General features: G+C 37.5%; 2 protein-coding genes across 2 annotated transcripts in view; both read right to left on the bottom strand.

Annotated features, from left to right (window-relative positions):
* The window catches only part of LOC149848874 (geraniol 8-hydroxylase-like), a 181,487-nt gene that overhangs the window by 128,335 nt on the left and 34,115 nt on the right, over positions 1 to 19,037 (bottom strand). The window lies entirely within an intron of this gene.
* Positions 7,232 to 10,035, bottom strand: LOC149848875 (geraniol 8-hydroxylase-like). The gene is made up of 2 exons (XM_089997824.1): positions 9,102 to 10,035; positions 7,232 to 7,920 (listed from the first exon to the last, which is right to left on the bottom strand). Exons 1-2 carry the CDS (start codon positions 9,987 to 9,989, stop codon positions 7,306 to 7,308), a joined length of 1,503 nt encoding a protein of 500 aa, XP_089853950.1. The 5' UTR covers positions 9,990 to 10,035; the 3' UTR covers positions 7,232 to 7,305.

The raw sequence follows: 19,037 nt of genomic DNA, 5'->3' as shown, positions 1-19,037 counted from the left end.
TTAGCCTTTAACCTGCTCATGTCATTTAGTATGTTTTGAAGGTGTCCTAAGCTACCCAAACCAGATCTCGTATCATGCAACTTAAATTATAATTGTAGGACATAAAGAAAGGAAATCAAATTGTAGGTGACTATTTTCAGCAGGCCAGAGCTATTGCTCACCAACTCGCAGTGGCTTCCAAATTTGTTGATGAAGAAGATATGAATCTTCAAATCTTGAGAGGCTTTATGAGTGAATACATAGCTTTCAAAACATCCATAGAAACCCAAAAAGAGTCCAATACTTTAGATGAACTACATAAGGACTCTGACTGTTGATTCCTCTGTTCCTACCATAAATTTCTCTGCCAGACCAACTGGTCATGGTAGAGGCGATTGTTTGTATAATAGAAGCTATGGTAGGTTTAATGGTAGATTTAATAGCAATCAAGGTGATAGACCTAGAGTTGTGTACCAATACCCCAATAAACCGGGTCACAATACTTGTCAATGCTATCAAATTTTGAATATATACCAAGGTCAATTAGCACTATCTCCTCTTACTACTATTCATGCAGTGACCCAAACAAATACATCTACTTATAGTAATGAAGGATGGTACCCAGATACAACCCATCATGTCACCAATGATATCGACAATCTTTTCATTCACAGTATATCAGGGATCGACCTGATTAAGTGAAGATTGGCGATGGTTTATGTTTGAAAATTGATCATACTAGTTCTTCTAAATTTCAGCATGAACTCTAATAAAGAAGCCCACATTGGGGAGTGTGCATCTATTGATCAGTGGCACAAGAGTTTTAGTCATTCAGCTTTGCGTGTGGTTCAGTAAATATTGATTAAGTTTGATTTGTCATGTGAAAAATTCTCTAATAATGTGTGTAAGGCACGTTTGAAAGGGAAAATTCATAATTTACCTTTTTGAACATGCTTCTAACATAAGACATGGTCCTTTAGATATTATTTCGACCCATTTTAAGAGGTCGGGATCGGTCTGGGTCACGTACAGACCGAGAAAGGTTCAAAAGAATATATATGTATATATATATATATATATATATATATATATATATATATATAATAAAATAGGAAACGGTTCTGGTCGAACCAGTTATGAAGGTCGGTTTAGACCAAACTGGGTCTGAGTCAAACCAGTTGAACCAAACCGAGTCTGACTGAATCGGTTCGGCCTAACTGGATCAGGGTCCTTAGTTCATATCCAATTGATCTAAACTAGATCTGTTCTGGATATGATTGGATCAGTCTCGGGTCTAGTCCCAGTCAAACAGGTCTGGATCCAGTCAGACTATCCTGAATCCAGTCAGACTGTCCTGGATCCAGTCAGGCAGGTCCGGATCCAGTCAGATAGGTTTGGATCCAGGCTGACAGTCTTGGATCTAGGTGAGTAGTAGATCTGGACCCAAATGATCGCTCCTAGATCCAGATAATAGATGGATTTGAATCAAGAAATTCTAGAATGGTTCAAATCCGAAATGACCTAAATATCCTTTGAGATACCCGAGATCCATTTTGGTAAAATAGGCATATCTTTGCACCCAAAACTCAGAATCGAGTGAGGTTTGGTGCATTCGACTCGTATCGTAAAAAGAAATCTACTAGTCCATGAAATTCAGTCAAATTAGTGACACAGAAATTGAGGGTTCATGAATAAATTTGAGAAAGGATATTTTGATAATTTAGTGTTAATGTATGAAGTTTTGTGTATTAATATGAGAATATTGTGTAACCAGATCATACTATTAGAGCTTCGTGAGGCTCAATTTGAGGAAAAGCATAGGATTCGCCTTCAAGGTAAGGGATATTATAAGTAATTTTAGAAGTGAATAAATATTTTACGTTGCATGTTATTGTGATTTTGTGTATTAATATGAGTAGCATGATAGCTTTCAAGTGATACCATGACATGCATAAAAAATATCATGCTTGACATTATAAGTTGATTTTATACATGTGGTTGTGATATCCATGTTAGTTGTGGCGTGTCCTGCATGACTGAAAGAGATTGAATTTGTGATTCCATGTCTAAATGTTCATTAATATCATGCATTATGATGAGAGTGTGTTAGATTGGAGTCACATATAGTTCATGTTATATGAATAGATGTGTTGAAATCAGCATGCATAACCCCTTAAATCTCAGAAGTGGCGACCTGTGGCAAGGGCTACCTGGTTCGCGACCAGAGTGCAGCCACCACGGAAGTGAGCCACCGGTGATTTAATGATGTAAAGACCCTATATCTTTGCATGCTTAGTGAGAGATATGTGAGTCCTAAAGTCATCATGAGATTTAAGAATGAGATTCATTGTGAAGAGTTCATAACATCACTCGTGAGAGAATGAGTGTATGACGAGTTTGAGAATATGGTTCAATGGGTTGAACTTAGTTATGACTTAGGGTTTCACTCACACCGGGTTGGAACTCTGGAGGACCAGGGATGGCTGATAACCATCATGGTTATGATGTAGTATGAATCATACCGAGATTGAGAGCTTGACCTTCCAACTAACTACCAGTAGGGTTCCTGTGGTGGTTTACTACAGTGCCTAGTAGTCTGAGGACCACTGGGAATGTATGGTTCATTGTCTGACCAACATGTAGAATTGGGGTGTTCTACGGGGTTGCTACGCACATAAACGATTATGACCTGTATAACCAACTTAGTGATAGTTGTGGAAGATAGTGTTTGAAAAAGTTAATAGGAGAAATTAAAATATAACAACTTGTGTGGTGTGCCCGAAAACTAAACTAAGACTAGGGACTTAGAGCTCACTTCAGTTGTAAGTTAATTGTTTAATTGCTTAGAATTATTTCTTGCTGGGTTGTAGACTCACCCTCATATTTAATTATGACTGCAGGTTCCAGGCATTAGACTAATCAAAACATGAGCAATTTCTCCTTCTTCAATAGAGCATTTGGTATATTTCATTTCTTTGTCATTGAATAAAAATGTATTTGTTTTCTATTGTCATGAATGATGAACCTTGTAAGGAAAAAATGTGATGATGGTAATAAAATAAATTTTTTTTTTTAGCTACGTTTTCTTTGTGTAAACTTTGAACTCTTCCCTCTGGAAAGTAATACCAACCGAACTCGGACTCCTGAGGTCCCAGATCAGAGTGTTACATAAGTAATTATGTCCCAAGTCATAGTGTAGTGTCAGAAGTCTTAAATGGCAAGAAAACAACAGCCAATATGTCATGTAAAGTTGAAATTTTTTACTTTCTTCACATATTTGGAAAAAATATAAAGTGGAACAAATCAATTAATCAATTCTTAACTAGAGAGCGAGAGAGAGAGATATATTATTATTTTTACATTAAAGGGAAAGTCTTCAATTTTTTAAAAAGAGACCGATGTCATGCTAGAAATAATCCTAGTCCTTGTAAGCTGATCATTCTTCTTTGTCCAGTGATCTGGAAGCTCCCCGACGAGATTAATGTAATATATGTGATATATGTGTAAGAGACAGTTTAAAAACTATTCATATTCTTGTAATTGATTAATGTGATATATGTGTAAATGAAACGTAGGATTCCTCTTAACGAGAGAGAGAGAGAGAGAGAGAGATTACTATTTTTACATTAAAGGGAAAGTCTTCAGTTTTTAAAAATTTAGAAGATGCTATGTCAGGAAGAGACAAATGTCATGCTAGAAATAATCCTAGAAGTAATATATTTTGTAAGAAAGTATCTCATATGAGCTTGTGAAATATGTCAGGAAGCTGAATACAATCGACAGGCATTCAACTCCTTTCATATGAGCTTCTTAACTAATAACAGATGTTTTACATATATTTTTATAATATAGTGATACATGTTTGGAGATTTTGGCTTGCAATCAATAAGTTCAGAGTTCAAAACCTATTGCTTACTACTTTGAAACAAAGTATTTCTTTCGCAAATATTTGAGCTTGATTCATTTGGTTTAGAGTTCAACTTTTACTATTTAAAAGAAATATTTTTCTTTAATTAACATGTCCCCTTCAAGCTTAGCTTATTTAACTTAAGCTTGCCATGAGCTCAACTCATTTAACTCGAGCTCGACTCACTGCAAGAACAAGCCAAGCTTTAACACCTTCTATTTGGTCATTTATCAGTCTTGCACTTTTTCAACAAAAATGTGAAAAGATAAAAGGTCATCAAATTCTCTGGTCTTTATTTTGCCGTTTAAACTTTTGTTACCGTGGGATGATGGAAGATTGGAAGAGCAACAAGATGCTTTAAAGATAAGGTGGTCCCTCGAGACAGCCAAGATTTTGTCATATAGTCAATTGGCCTCACCCACTTGAAAATGTGGGGAACAAAACTAAAGGATGGTAATGCAAGCCGCATTGGGGCTGCCCCTCCAACCTACTATTCCCAAACTAGGTGTGAAGGAAGGTTCCTGCTTCCTAGTCGGTGTGTGTCAGCGGACGCGTGTGAAAGCTCACGTGATCTAAACCCCTTTTGTCCACCACCAATAAAAAGAGACCAAATGTCCACAATGTACCCTCACTTCTTAGTCACGGCCATGGATTTTACTTGCTTCTAGAATATATATACCGCCTTGTTATCTTTTTACAACTAACCCCTCCATTTATCATCGCCATCACCGTCATCCAGCCTACATCATTGATGTTCTCAATATACAGAAAAATCATTTTTTAATGCAATTTTATGTTAATCTTTGTTTTTCTTTGAAGAAGGTGAAGATCCTTCCTTGGGATCCTATGTGAAGAGGTCTCACCCCTCACATGTTTTCCAAGGAGGGTCTCTAGAGAAAATTGCCTCCCGCCTCCCCCACCTTATGATGGTTGGCTTAGTTGGTTTCATTTCAACTAAGTCCGACTAACTTTAATATTATATTGTTTAATATAATTATTTTTATTTAAAGTATTTATTTCATTGATTCTTATTTTAGAAATCCTTAATTAACTAACTTTCATATTGGATCCCCAATTGGATCCAACTCCAATTGATTCTTATTCAATCCAAGCTTACTCAATTTATTTAATACTTAGTCTGTCTTCATCAACAATAGTTTTGCTTAATGTATCTAGGTAATACTTTTCTATCAAAGTATTTAATCATTAGCATAGCCAACTAGGTTGGCTAATTGATTATCTTCTCTATGGTGATTATTATTATTGTTATTTTTTTTTCGTAGTTAAAAATCAGAACAATAATTATCACGAAAAATCCAAAACTAGGTGCTTTGATAAATCCATCACACCTACAGACCAAATTGGACAGGTGGAACGAATTTTTTTCTTATGGAGTACAAAAAGTCTGTTTAAATTACTGAAATTTTTGTGGGTCTTACAATGGGATTCACACTCTTCAGCAAGATTGTCCCTCAATTCATTTATATGAGTGAATGAGATGACAAACCTGCTCTAATACCAATTGATGTAACCGAGATTTCAAGGTCACATGAAAATCTGGCTGTACCAACTACTCTTGTGTAATTAAACTATGACAACTCAGATTTAATAAAAAATTAAACAATTAAAATGAAAGAAAAATACTTGAAATTCATTTGTCCACCAACTTTAAGGGTTACAGGAAACATAAGAAAAGCCTAATTCTAAATTGGATTTAAGATACATAATAAATACCCAAATCTAAATAAAAAGCTGAACTAAAAACTGAATCCAAATTAGTTGTTACAACATAGAATTGTGCCTAAAGAAGAGGGTGGATGAAGTTATTTATAGATTTAGAATGTTGGTGGAAGCAATATTTTTCTTATGTATTTTTAGAGTTAAGCAAGGCAAATAAAGACAGAGGGAGGGGTCTGATATAAAAACAGCTGGGATTTGGAGGTAAAATTTAACCACATTTGAGACAATTGGTACAAACTCCAAATGTGTAAACCATAACACATGTTTCAAGTTAAATTGCTTTATTTTTTGTAATCAATTCCAAAGTTGGGGAAATAGCTTCAAGTGGGACTGGATTGAATCAATTAACATAACCCTGCTTTAGAATTAGTCACGAGTTCATTGTATCATATGTTAACCAACAGTTCTACTCAATACTGCTCATTTAGGCTTAAATCTAGACCCACTTTGTTATTTCAAATCATATGGTTCAAAATCATACCCATGAATCATGGTGATTCGCAGCTGTTTGAAAAAGTGTGAATGTCGGAACACCCAATGTTCACGTTCTCATCATCTATAAAGAGGAGTTGGGGCTTGCTGGAATCACCTGCAACCAAACGTCGGCTGGAGAGGACTGACCGGCAAGCCTAAATGCTATTTCTATTTTTCATTTTTAATCAAGTGAAGGTCAAGCTCACTGGAAGTTCTACATACTCCGGCCATGTCCACTCTGAGGCATCTATCAAACTGTGGTTATGGCTTGTTCCAGCAATTCCCCCCCCCCCAAATTTTTGTTTTTGAAGGAGCTTACAGGAAATTCTCCTTTGGCACCACTCCTCCATCCCTGCCCAAGAATTTGTTTTCCCCCGCTCTTGCAAATATGAGAAAAGTAATCACATGGGATTCCAAATCATGCCATTGGGACTCTCAATATAATTCATTTCTGGAGATTCCTTTTCAAATTTACAAGCATGTCCTAAAAGTGGAAAACATCAAAATTTTCTTTAAGGAGAAAACCCTAGTGAAAAAAGCTGTGACGCCCTAGATGTGATCTAAATATTGAGTTTAGTAGATCATGTTTTTCTGATGTAATAAAAAAAAATGGCAACACAAGTATGAAAAACCACTTTTTTCTACGTACAGTAAAACCTGTCTTGTGAAGCGTGACCATCTTTCTACTTTGCATGGTAAAGAAAGTTTTTTCTCATTTTTGGAGAACCAGAGTAGAATATGGAGTCATGTCCCAAGTCATAGTGTATTGTCAGAAGTCTTAAATGGCAAGAAAACAACGGCCATTATGTCATGTAAAGTTGAAATTTTTTACTTTCTTCACATATTTGGGAAAAATATCAAGTGGAAAAAATAAATTAATCAATTCAAAACTAGAAAAATGTATGTAAAATAATCAAATAAGAAAAATAAAAAATATTTTCCTAATATACAACTCATAAAAATGTGGATATATCACAATAAAATCATGATATTAAAAAAAAAAAGATATCAAAATATTGTGATAACTGTGATATTTTTAAAATATTACAATATTTTGACCGTTTAAAATGGCTGACAAAACTTGTTGGTCACGATGGTGGTAGCTCATATATCAACTTCAAGGCCAGCTTGTTTCAAGAACTTGTTACACTTATAATTTATTAGTAAGCATATACAAACCAAGTCGCAATAGAACCGTACCATTTTCACATATTCGCCAAGGGAGATGGAACTGCTCGCAGAGGAACCGCTTTTGGCATGGTCACGCCAAACTTTTCCCCCAAATCGAGGTGCTCCGGCGGGATTCCGTCGGGGAGCTTCCATGTGAAAGATTGAATGAGAGAGGCCACCACGAGATGAACCATGCAGACGGCCAGAGGCATGCCCGGGCAGATCCTCCTCCCCGCCCCAAAAGGAATGAACTGGAAGTCCTTGCCCTTGAAATTCACATCTGATTTGATAAACCTTTCAGGTGAGAAGGATGCAGGGTTTTCCCAGTATGCAACATCTCGCCCGATCGCCCATGCATTGATGATCACTTGGCTGTTCTTTGGAATAGTGAACCCAGCGACCTCTACGGTTGCATCTGCCCTTCGCGGGACCAATAATGGAGCCGGTGGGTGCAATCTGAGTGTCTCTTTCACAACAGCTTGCAAGTAAGGGAGCCGTGGGATGTCCATTTCTTCTACAGCACGGCCCTCGCCGATGGTTTCCCTTAGCTCTAATTGAGTGGCGGCCATCTTCTCTGGGTGACGAAGCAGCTCTGCCATCGCCCACTCTGCGAGGGTGGAACTCGTGTCACTGCCCGCAGCGAACATGTCCTGTTCAAGTAGATTGCATTGTTTGAGTGCAAATCAGGTCATATTGGTGAGCAGATCCAGTGTTTGGGGGCAAAACACTGATAAAGTGCTCTGTTCTGCCCCACCAGGATGAGCGTTGGCCTAGGGGATATGGGTGTCAACAGGTCGGGTTTGGTTCGACCCAGGTTAAATCAGACTTGGACCAGATTTTCGAGTATGGTATCGGGACTAGACTCAGGTCTACTATAAGAGAAATCATACCTTGACCGGATAAGAACTACGTGAACCACGCTCGTCTCGTCATATTGTGTGCGTCTTGAAAATTTGAAAGACCCACAGGCCTCTCCATTTATTGAAGGAGGTAAGGGTGCAAAGGGGTCAGATTCGGTCTGGATCCTGCCAGATTTGAATCATATCGGATGAGGTAAGGTTGAATTTGTGTCTCAAAAAATAAGAGAAAAATAAGCTATTTACATGTAAACAATGCAACAAGATTGGATTTTGATTCAGATCAATTCCATATCCACTCTGTCTCTTGTCTATTTTGTAACAACTGTACTAAGGCTAATGTTTGTTTAGACATGACAATGAATTGTGTTCTTTGTGTCTAAAGTTTGTTTTACATTGTGTGTGTGGACAGCATGAACACATACTAATATTGGGTTAAATAACTTTGTTTTGGATCTTAAGACTCAATTCACCCAACTATACTAATGTTTTAACATGTTTATTATGGATTTTAATCCCCAATGTAGATATTGGATTGAATCTAAAAAATAAAAAATGTTTGAAATTTGAGTAATTTAAGAAAAAATAATAAATAAATTTTTTTATAGATAAATGCTTTAATCAATGGCATATTACATTTAACTATGAAAATTTATCATAAAAATATCAAACCCTAAAGTCAAAGTAACTATAAAAATCAAATTATCAAACCCTATTAAATCATAAAACCTTAAAAATGCAAGAAAATAAATCTTAAATAAAACAAAAAACCTTAAACTATAATTAAAATAAACCATAAAATTAAATAAAAAACCCTAATTTAAACCTTAATCAAAGAAAAAAAACACCTCTAATCACATACAAGAAAAACTTAAATCAAATTAACTATAAAAAGCCTTAAAATGAAAAAACTACAAATGAGCCTTAAAAAGAACTAAAAACGAAGAAGGTGAGAGGCAGAGAGAGAACCGTACCATCAACAAGGGCTTAATGTTTGGCACGGTGAGCCCCGAGCCTGGTACTCCACTCAGCTCAAGAAGGGCATCCAAGAAATCGCTACTCTTCCCCGATCCTCCAGTTGAAGCGTAAGACTCCAAGCGTTTTTCTATAACCTCATCAAACAATACATAGAGTCGCTTGAAACAGGTTTTCATTTGGCGCCTCGCACCTTGAGGGTCCATCAATTTCAGAGCAGGGAAGAAGTCTGCAAGATTAGGCTTCCCGGCCAATTCCATGATTAGCGACAGCACCTCCTTGAACTTGCCAGCCAACTCTGAGTCTAGACTGACGACGTCCTGCGAGAAGAGGGTGTTGGACATGAAGTTCAAGGCAGTAACAAGGGTGCACTCACTGATATCGACGACGCTGCTGCTAGCGCACGCCGCTCGGACGTGCTTTACCAATGCGCGAACCTTCTCCTCTCGCAGGCCCCTCAACGCGTCCAGCCTCTTAGGGGTGAACAGCTGATTGTTGCAGATGTGTCTTAGCTCTCGCCATCGCAGCCCGTTCGGGCTCGAAATCAATGACCAGTTGGGAAAGTCGAACACATCGAGTGCATCCGGCACGGTTCGGCTCGCAAAGGCTTGTTCATGCTTCTGCAGCACCTCTTCTGCCATTTCCGCTGTCGAGACCACCACGGTAGTTCTGAACCCAAGCTGCAAGCTCATTAGCGGTCCATACAGTTTAGAAAGCTCAAGGAGCGTCTCGTTGAGCTTGCTGCCTAGATAAAAAAGGGAACCGACTACTGGATGACCCACTGGACCTGGTGGGAGTTTACTGGCTTTTCTCGAGAAGAGGCGATATGCATACATACATGCCAACAAAGTGGAGGGCCATAGAAGCATATCAATAAAATCCACCATTTTCTTTGCTGTTCTTCAGTTCCTTTTCCTCTTGCTTAAAGGGTTGGAATTGGATAGTCTTTATATCCCAGCTGTCTTAAGCCGGTGAGCTACGGAATGGAAATTAACTGCAATCCATCTTAGGCGACTTTTCAATCCAAAACATCATGCACTCACAAACAACCAGTTTATCTCTCTCTGTCAACAATTTACGGTGTACGATTAGATTCTTATTGGGCGAGACCAACTAGATCATGTACCACAGCAGGGAAGCAGATCTAAACCAATCAAATGACGGTTACCCCCGAAGGTAATCTATTCTTGTTTTTTTAGAGAGAGAGAGAGAGAGAGACTGAAATCTATTATGGAAAATTACATTCAACCTTTGCCTGAAAGCTGCCAAACAGGAACCTCATGTCCATCGCTTTGGCAAACCTTGGTTCTTTTTGGTTGCTTTGTGTTGTCTTGTAATTTAAAATTTAACCTGAGTTAAAAGACAACAATAAATTATTGAGGCCCTTGTTTGACAGCTTTCAGAAAAGCCACGCCCAACCACATGTCCAACATCAAGTTGAGCTTCCCACAACCAGAAGTCCAACTACGCCTACAGGGTCGGTTCATTTACAGCCGAGCTCCGACTCGGCTCGTTTAGCTCATATAAGTCCAGCCGAGCTTGAGCTCATATGAGCTGAATTTGAGCTCGCTCATTAAGCAAAAACATCTCTTTTCTTACATGAAACCACAATGTGAATAAAATCTATACCCTTATTGTTACCTGTATAACCAGTTGATAATCTGCGTTTAAACCTAATATATATGAGCTGAAACCCAGTCAAGCCAAGACAAGCACCCATACTTTGGTATTCCACCAGCTTAAACTATATGAGTTGCTTGTAGCTTTACTTACTTGCAGCTCATTTGACGAGTTTGAACAAGCTTCACAAAAGCCAATCTGACCTAAGTGGCCAGTTGCTCGGTTTGTTTACCAGTCCCATATACTACACAATATACGACTAGGAATGAGGACCTTTACTTTTTCTTGAAACCGACCTGATTTGGATCTCCAAGCCACACAACTTTAAGATATTACCAGCACCCAGGATCAAGAAACTGTTCATGTTGCCTACCTTGTTACCCTTTAATGCTTAAACTCAAGCTTAAATCATGAGCTAAAAGAAATCACTCTCAGGATCATTATGGCAAGTAGGCAAACATAAAAAAAAAAAAAGTGAACATGTGAAAAATATAATAACTGCAACTGCTGATATCTTATTGGTATAGCCTTGGCTTTTAGTGATTGATTGATTGCTTGAGAGAGAGAGGGGCTCATAAATTGCTTTATTTTTGGAAATCAATTCCAAAGTTAGGTAAGTAGCTTCAAGCGGGACTAGATTGATTAAATTAACATAACGCTGGTTTAGAGTCATTATCAAACTGTACGAGTTCATTGCATCACATGTTTGATGGAACAGTTTCAAAATTTATTAGTCTCACCAAAATCGTTTGAAAAGTCAGGTATCAAAGAGAGAGAAAGTTCTGCTGCTTTAAATAGTCTTTCTTAATCTTCTGCAGCTTATATTTGAAAAACTTTGCCTCTTAGGGTGGACTGACGCATAGATTGTGTACACGCATGACTACAATGATGACGCACTTTGTACGCTTAGCAACGCGGGGGTGCTTAAGCCTTTTTTGTTATTATCGACTCAACCTTGTCTTTTTGATATTCTTACTTTGCTTTGCTCTTGTCTGTTTGAGAGATTTTAAAATGTATTTGTATGTCGTTTATGGCTTCATTGCTTCTGTGATGTCCTTGAATATTGGTAAAAGGTAATTAATCATTCTGAGTTACTTTTATTCATTCAGCTCCTCTCATATGAGCTTCTTAGCTAATAATAGATGTTTTAAGTATATTTTTACAATATAGTGGTACATGTTTGAAGATTTTGGCTTGCAATCAATAAGTTCAGAGTTCAAAACCTATTGCTTACCACTTTGAAACAAAGTATTTCTTTGGCAAATATTTGAGCTTGATTCATTTGGTTTAGAGTTCAACTTTTACTATTTAAAAGAAATATTTTTCTTTAATTAACATGTCCCCTTCAAGCTTAGCTTATTTAACTTAAGCTTGCCATGAGCTCAACTCATTTAACTCGAGCTCGACTCACCGCAAGAACAAGCCAAGCTTTAACACCTTCTATTTGGTCATTTATCAGTCTTGCACTTTTTCGACAAAAATGTGAAAAGATAAAAGAAGGTCATCAAATTCTCTCGTCTTTATTTTGCCGTTTAAACTTTTGTTACCGTGGGATGATGGAAGATTGGAAGAGCAACAAGATGCTTTAAAGATAAGGTGGAACCTCAAGACAACCAAGATTTTGTCACATAGTCAATTGGCCTCACCCACTTGAAAACATGGGGAACAAAACTAAAGGATGGTAATGCATGCCGCAGTGGGGCTGCCCCTCCAACCTGCTATTCCCAAACGAGGTGTGAAGGAAGGTTCCTGCTTCCTAGTCAATGTGTGTCAGCGGGTGCATGTGAAAGCTCATGCGATCTAAACCCTTTTGTCCACCACCAATAAAAAGAGACCAAATGTCCAAAATGTACCCCCACTTCTTAGTCACGGCCTCGGATTTTACTTGCTTCTAGAATATATACCGCCTTGTTATCTTTTTACAACTAACCCCTCCATTTATCATTGCCATCGCCATCACCGTCATCCAGCTTACGTCGTTGATGTTATCAATGTAGGTGAAGATCCTTCCTTGGGATCCTATGTGAAGAGGCTCCTTGGGTCTCACCCCTCACATGTTTTCCAAGGAGGATCTCTAGCCAAAATTGCCTCCCGTCTCCCCCACCTTATGATGGTTGGCTTAGTTGGTTTCATTTCAACTAAATCCAACTAACTTTAATATTATATTATTTAATATAATTATTTTTATTTAAAGTATTTATTTCATTGATTTTTATTTTAAAAATCCCTAATTAACTAATTTTCACATTGGATCCTCAATTGGATCCAACTCCAATTGATTCTTATTCAATCCAAGCTTACTCAATTTATTTAATACTTAGTCTGTCTTCATCAACAATAGTTTTGCTTAATGTATCTAGGTAATACTTTTCTATCAAAGTATTTAATCATTAGCATAGCCAACTATTGATTTTTCTCTGGTTGGCTGATTGATTATCTTTTTTATGGTGATTATTATTATTGTTATTTTTTTTCTTAGTTAAAAATCAGAACAATAATTGTCAGGAAAAATCCAAAATTTAGGTGCTTTGATAAATCCATCACACCTACCACTACAACAAAGCAGTAGATTAGCGACGACCACATTCCATCGCGAATCCGTCGCTAACATGGTTAGCGACGGATTAGCGACAACGAGGCGACATTATGCTTACGTCGCGAATATTTCGACGCTAACTGGCGACGGAATAATTCCGTCGCCAGGTCCGTCGCTAATTGCGACGGAATAACGAGCGCTATATTCCGTCGCCAATCCGCCGGTACTAAACGGCGACCACGACTTGGCGACGGATTTAATTCCGTCGCTATGCCGTCGCTAGATTAATATGAATAGCGACGGAATCATCCGTCGCTAATCCGTCGCAAACACGAAAAAAAATAAAAAAAAAATTATTTAAAAATTAATTACCGAGAACTGTACAATTTCTATTTCCTGTACAATTTATATTTCCTGTAAATAAAAAACAAACCACACAAAAAAATTCATATAACAAGTATCTATAATAATTAATCGTTCCACCTTAAAATTAAGAAGTTTAATTATTTACAATTCAACAATTACAATCAGGAAAAATAAAAAAAATAGAACTTCTTCAACACAGTCCTCTAATCATCGCCAAGATTTTGTGCGTCTTCTTGTTCATTGTCTTTATCTGTCCCTTCAGCTCCACTACCCTGATTATCGCTAGCAGCCTACACAAGAAAAGAACAGTCAGTATTGATAAACAAAATATAATGAAATAAATTACACACTATATGTGATTCTATCATGTGCTCATGTGTGATCTAAGGCAATAAAAAAACTCTATATGTGATTCTATCATGCTCATATGTGTGCTAAGGCAGTAAAAAAATTGAATATGTGATTATAGCATGTTCATATGTGTTCTAAGGCATCTAAAAAAACTCTATATGTGATTCTACCATGCTCAAATGTGCTTTAAGGCAGGCAAAAAACTATATATGTGATTCAATCATGCTCGTATGTGTGCTAAGGCAGTAAAAAAACTGAATATGTGAATATAGCATGCTCATATGTGCTCTAAGGCAGGCAAAGCAACTTTATATGTGATTCTATCATGCTCATATGTGTGCTAAGGCAGTAAAAAAATTGAATATGTGATTATAGCATGTTCATATGTGTTCTAAGGCATCTAGAAAAACTCTATATGTGATTCTACCATGCTCAGATGTGCTTTAAGACAGTCAAAAAAACTATATATGTGATTATACCTGAGAGGGACCTGGAATCGAAGATCCCCTATCCTGAACAGCGGCCTTGATCTCATTTCGGAGAAAGGGGGCGACGGTGTATTGGAAGTAGTTATTCAGTGATTCATTAATGATCTCGCGTACATCATCACCGGAAAGAATAGTCGACTGCTTGGAGCTTATGTCGGCGCAAGAAGTCGGTGAGCCGTAACTGGAAGAATCAATAACTGGTGAAGTGTTCATATTACTCCCAAACCCGAACACGCGACCTTTTTTGGGTTCACCTGCTGCAGTCACCCATGCTGTAGGATCAAATGATGGATGCTGAGGAGCGTCTTCGCCATATCGCTCTACCATCTGTTGCTCATATGCCTCCTACAAAATAATGTTTAAAGTATTCATTAATAATTAATGATAACATTATGATAACTTGCATATATATTGCAATGATTATTAATAGAATTAATACATACCGTTGTTGTTCTCGCCTTCTCTGATACGAAGACTCCCGTGGTCTTCCGTTTATGTGTTTCTACAAACACATCCTTATATGGTACACTGCCTCCTTTTTCTGCTTCCTGCGAAGTTAAATGACAAAAGATTTAGTACACAAGTTTGCAACAATACTTATAAAATTAATATTATATATTGATGAGTTACCATTTTCTTTAGGTGACTCCCAAATGTCTTAGATCCACCTGTGTGTAGATGGGCTTCGGGCATCTTCGATCGATTTTGTGAAGCCTTCGCAGAGCGATTTTTAAATGCATCTCCCGCCCACTTATCGCACATTTCATCCCAGTAATCTCTCCTGATAGTAATAGGACTATGGCCCTTCCACAGTAATGGATCATCTACTACGCCAGATGTTTTTTTTGCTGCAGTCTTCATAGTGTGCAGCATGTCTGCAAATCGATTGGCAGCCACCTTCTGCCACACCTTCCTTGCATCATTTTCTTCCACCGTAGTTGCAAAGCGATTCGAAGCCTACAAATATTTTCAGAAAGTTAGTAGACATTGCTTAAATAAATTAAATATGAAACACAATAACTATGAGGAACAACTGTATACCATGAATGAGGACCACAATCTGTCTAACACCTCCTTTGGGTACTCTTTCCATTGAGCAACTGGTCCTGGTAGATGTTGAAGAAGTGAATTCCTAATCTCCCGTACTACTTCTTGTGGCTCAAACCTCATGCTGCACATGAATTGTTACACAGTAAATATCAATATAAAATATTTAAAAGATATGCAATAATTGAAAACAAAATACTTACGGTCGATTATCGATATACACTATTCGAATGAGTCTTCTTGTGCCAGCCTGAGAAGACCCTGTTTCCTGTGTTGGCTGTTGACTTGTGTGATCAACTGGTGTAGGTGGGTCGTGTACAGGCGCAACATCATCTGTAAAAAAATACATTAGAAATTCTCAGAATGTGCATTTGAACTAATCAAGCATCTAATTAGTTATATGATATACCTATCACAGGAGCCCGTGAAGATGAAGGTTGAGCCTGACTACTACTGGATGAGCGACCACTATAACCTCCACGAACCATATTCTAACAAATAACATATGTCATACAATACATTCAAATAATTCATATCAAGTATTACAATGCATTCAAGTCATTCACATCAAGCATTGCAATGCATTCAAATAATTCAAATCATTGACATCAAGTATTGCACTAATTCAAATCATTCGTTAATTGCATAAATTATAATACATTCAGATAATTGAAATCATTCACATCAAGTATTACAATGCATTCGAATCATTCGTATCAAGTATTACAATACATTCAAATAAAATTTTTAATCATTCACACCAAGTATTGCAATACAACTCACATCAAGTATTACAATGCATTTAAATAGAGGTTTGTAGTATAAGATTTTGCTCACTAGCTTGAGAATTCTTCCTCGTCACTAGTTTGACTTTCTTCTTCTTCTTCTTCTTCTTCTTCTTCTTCTTCATTGTTTGCCCATCCACTTGGTACATCATTTGGATCACATTCCTCTATGAATGTTTCATCAGCCAATGGAGATATGACATGCATATCATGCGCAACATCGTGACCATAAGCGAAGTCATAGACATCATCTGATTGATAGTAATCACTGTCTTCAGCTAACTCATCTTCCTGTAACTGATCATACTCAGGGTATAGTTTGGATTTCACCTTGCAAACTGCCCACCATTCATTTCTATCTGACTTTTTTATACTCGGATATGAAGTATAATAAACTTGTTGAGCTTGTGAGGCTAATATGAATGATTCATATGTTCCAAACCTGGATTTATGATTCACCTCCATAATGCCTGAAGCTTTGTCGAGTCTTGTTGCAGTTGGATCAAACCAATGACACTTGAATATCGTAACCCTGTTATTCATGCCTAAGTAAGTCAACTCCATTATTTCCTCTATAACACCGTAGTAATCATGTTCATTTTCACCGTAGCTGCTACCCTTGACACACACGCCACTATTTATCGTTGATTTGTTTATACCGTAGTCTTTTGTATAGAATCGATAACCATTTACGATATACCCGTTGTAGCATTGCACAACTTTGGTCGGACCATTTTCTAAATCACATATTCCTTGATCTTTAACATCACCATTGCGAACCTACGCACAAACATAAACAATGATTGTGATCACGATCAATTAAGTAACTTAGTGTTGTTTATAAGTACAAAATTTATGTTAGCTTCTTTACCAACTGTTTCAACCACTCCACAAACTTAGTTTCACGTTCTTTTTGTACTTCTGCATCAGTGAGATGTGAAACTTCGTTTCGCAACTCCAGATCAAATCGTCTGCAAACCACAAATACTTATATTACCGAGTCATGTATCCACATATAGAACATAAAAGGATTTATAATTGAGTTGCATATACATATACTTACTCGATGTATGGGTCGATCGCTGAGCAATTAAAAAGAATATAGATGTATGTTGCATCTTGCTCTAGATCTGTCAATAGCCTTGATCGGCAACTACCAAATGCATGCCCAAGTGGTTGAAATATCGACAGCTTGTCAGCTACAGTTACTTGTTCTCCATCATCGTTACGGGGCGGGCATGTGTAACGTGTTGGAATATGAGGTTCGAAGTACATAAATGAGAAATTTGAAATCTCTTCTAAAGTGTACGCCTCACAAATAGAGCCTTCTACTCTTGCTTTATTACGAACCTTTTTTTTTTAGGTCGAACATGCATCTGACAAGAATATACATTTCAAATTTTAAATATCTGCCATTAAAGAGACAAATATAAAAAAACATATACCTTTCAAATGGATACATCCATCGATATTGCACAGGGCCACCAACCCTTAGTTCATATGGCAGATGTATGATCAAATGTTCCATAACATCGAAAAATGCTGGCGGAAATATCTTTTCTAACAGACAAACAGTGGTGATGACAGAGTCCTCGAGATTCTTTACATCTGATACAACGACCTCCGATGCGCACAATGTTCTGAAAAATCCGCTCAACTCAGACAATACGCCCCATATAGGTTTGTCTAACATATCATGGAATGCTAGGGGTATCAATCGTTGCATAAAGATATGACAATCATGGCTCTTCAACCCATATAATTGTCCATCGTCAATCTTCACAGCCCGAGCAATGTTAGAGACATATCCATCTGGAAATCTCAGTTGTCTCAACCATTGACATACATGTTTTATTTGATCAGGTCCGAGCACGTACTTCGCTTTTGGTTTCAGTACTTTGCCATTATACTCTTTGAGTTCCAATTTTGGTCTTTTACATATTAATTTTAAATCCATACGGGCCTTCGGATTATCCTTCATTTTTCCTTTAATATTCATTACTGTATTGAACACATTATCAAACACATTTTTCTCTACATGCATCACATCCAAATTATGTCGTATCAATAGGGTCGGCCAATACGGTAGTTCCCAAAAAATAGATTTTTTCGTCCAATTGTGATCCTTTCCAAATCCACGGAAGGGTGTAGGACTGCGGGCATCTGTTAATACATCTGAAAAGTATCGCAATCTTCTTAGAATCTCTATGCCAGACAATTTTGAGGATGGACCTTCTGTTTCAGTTGTGCCTGCTGTAAATGCATTCTTTTGACGTCGGAACGGATGATCGCTGGGTAGAAATCGACGATGGCAATCAAACCAGCAAGGCTTCCTTCCATGCCTCAATCTAAAAGCTTTGGAATCCTCCATGCAGTACGGACAAACCAACCTCCCATGTGTGCTCCAACCAGATAACATACCATATGCAGGGAAGTCACTGATTGTCCATAGAACAACGGCCTTCATGTTGAAATTTTGTTTTTTGAGGGCATCATACGTGGTAACACCGTCATCCCACAGTACTTTTAATTCATCAATCAATGGCCTTAGATATACATCAAGATTTTGGCCAGGTGAGGTTGGACCAGGGATCAACAGAGACAAGAAAAGATTTGGACGTTTCATACACAAGCTTGGTGGAAGGTTGTATGGAGTTACAAATACTGGCCAGCATGAGTATGGAGTTGATCTACCCCCAAATGGATTAAATCCATCTGTACATAGACAGAGTCTAACATTTC

The sequence above is a fragment of the Nuphar pumila genome, chromosome 1 (assembly GCF_984573655.1).
Source record: "Nuphar pumila chromosome 1, dmNupPumi1.hap1.1, whole genome shotgun sequence".
Lineage (NCBI taxonomy): Eukaryota > Viridiplantae > Streptophyta > Magnoliopsida > Nymphaeales > Nymphaeaceae > Nuphar > Nuphar pumila.
This window is presented reverse-complemented; position numbering and strand designations above follow the sequence as displayed.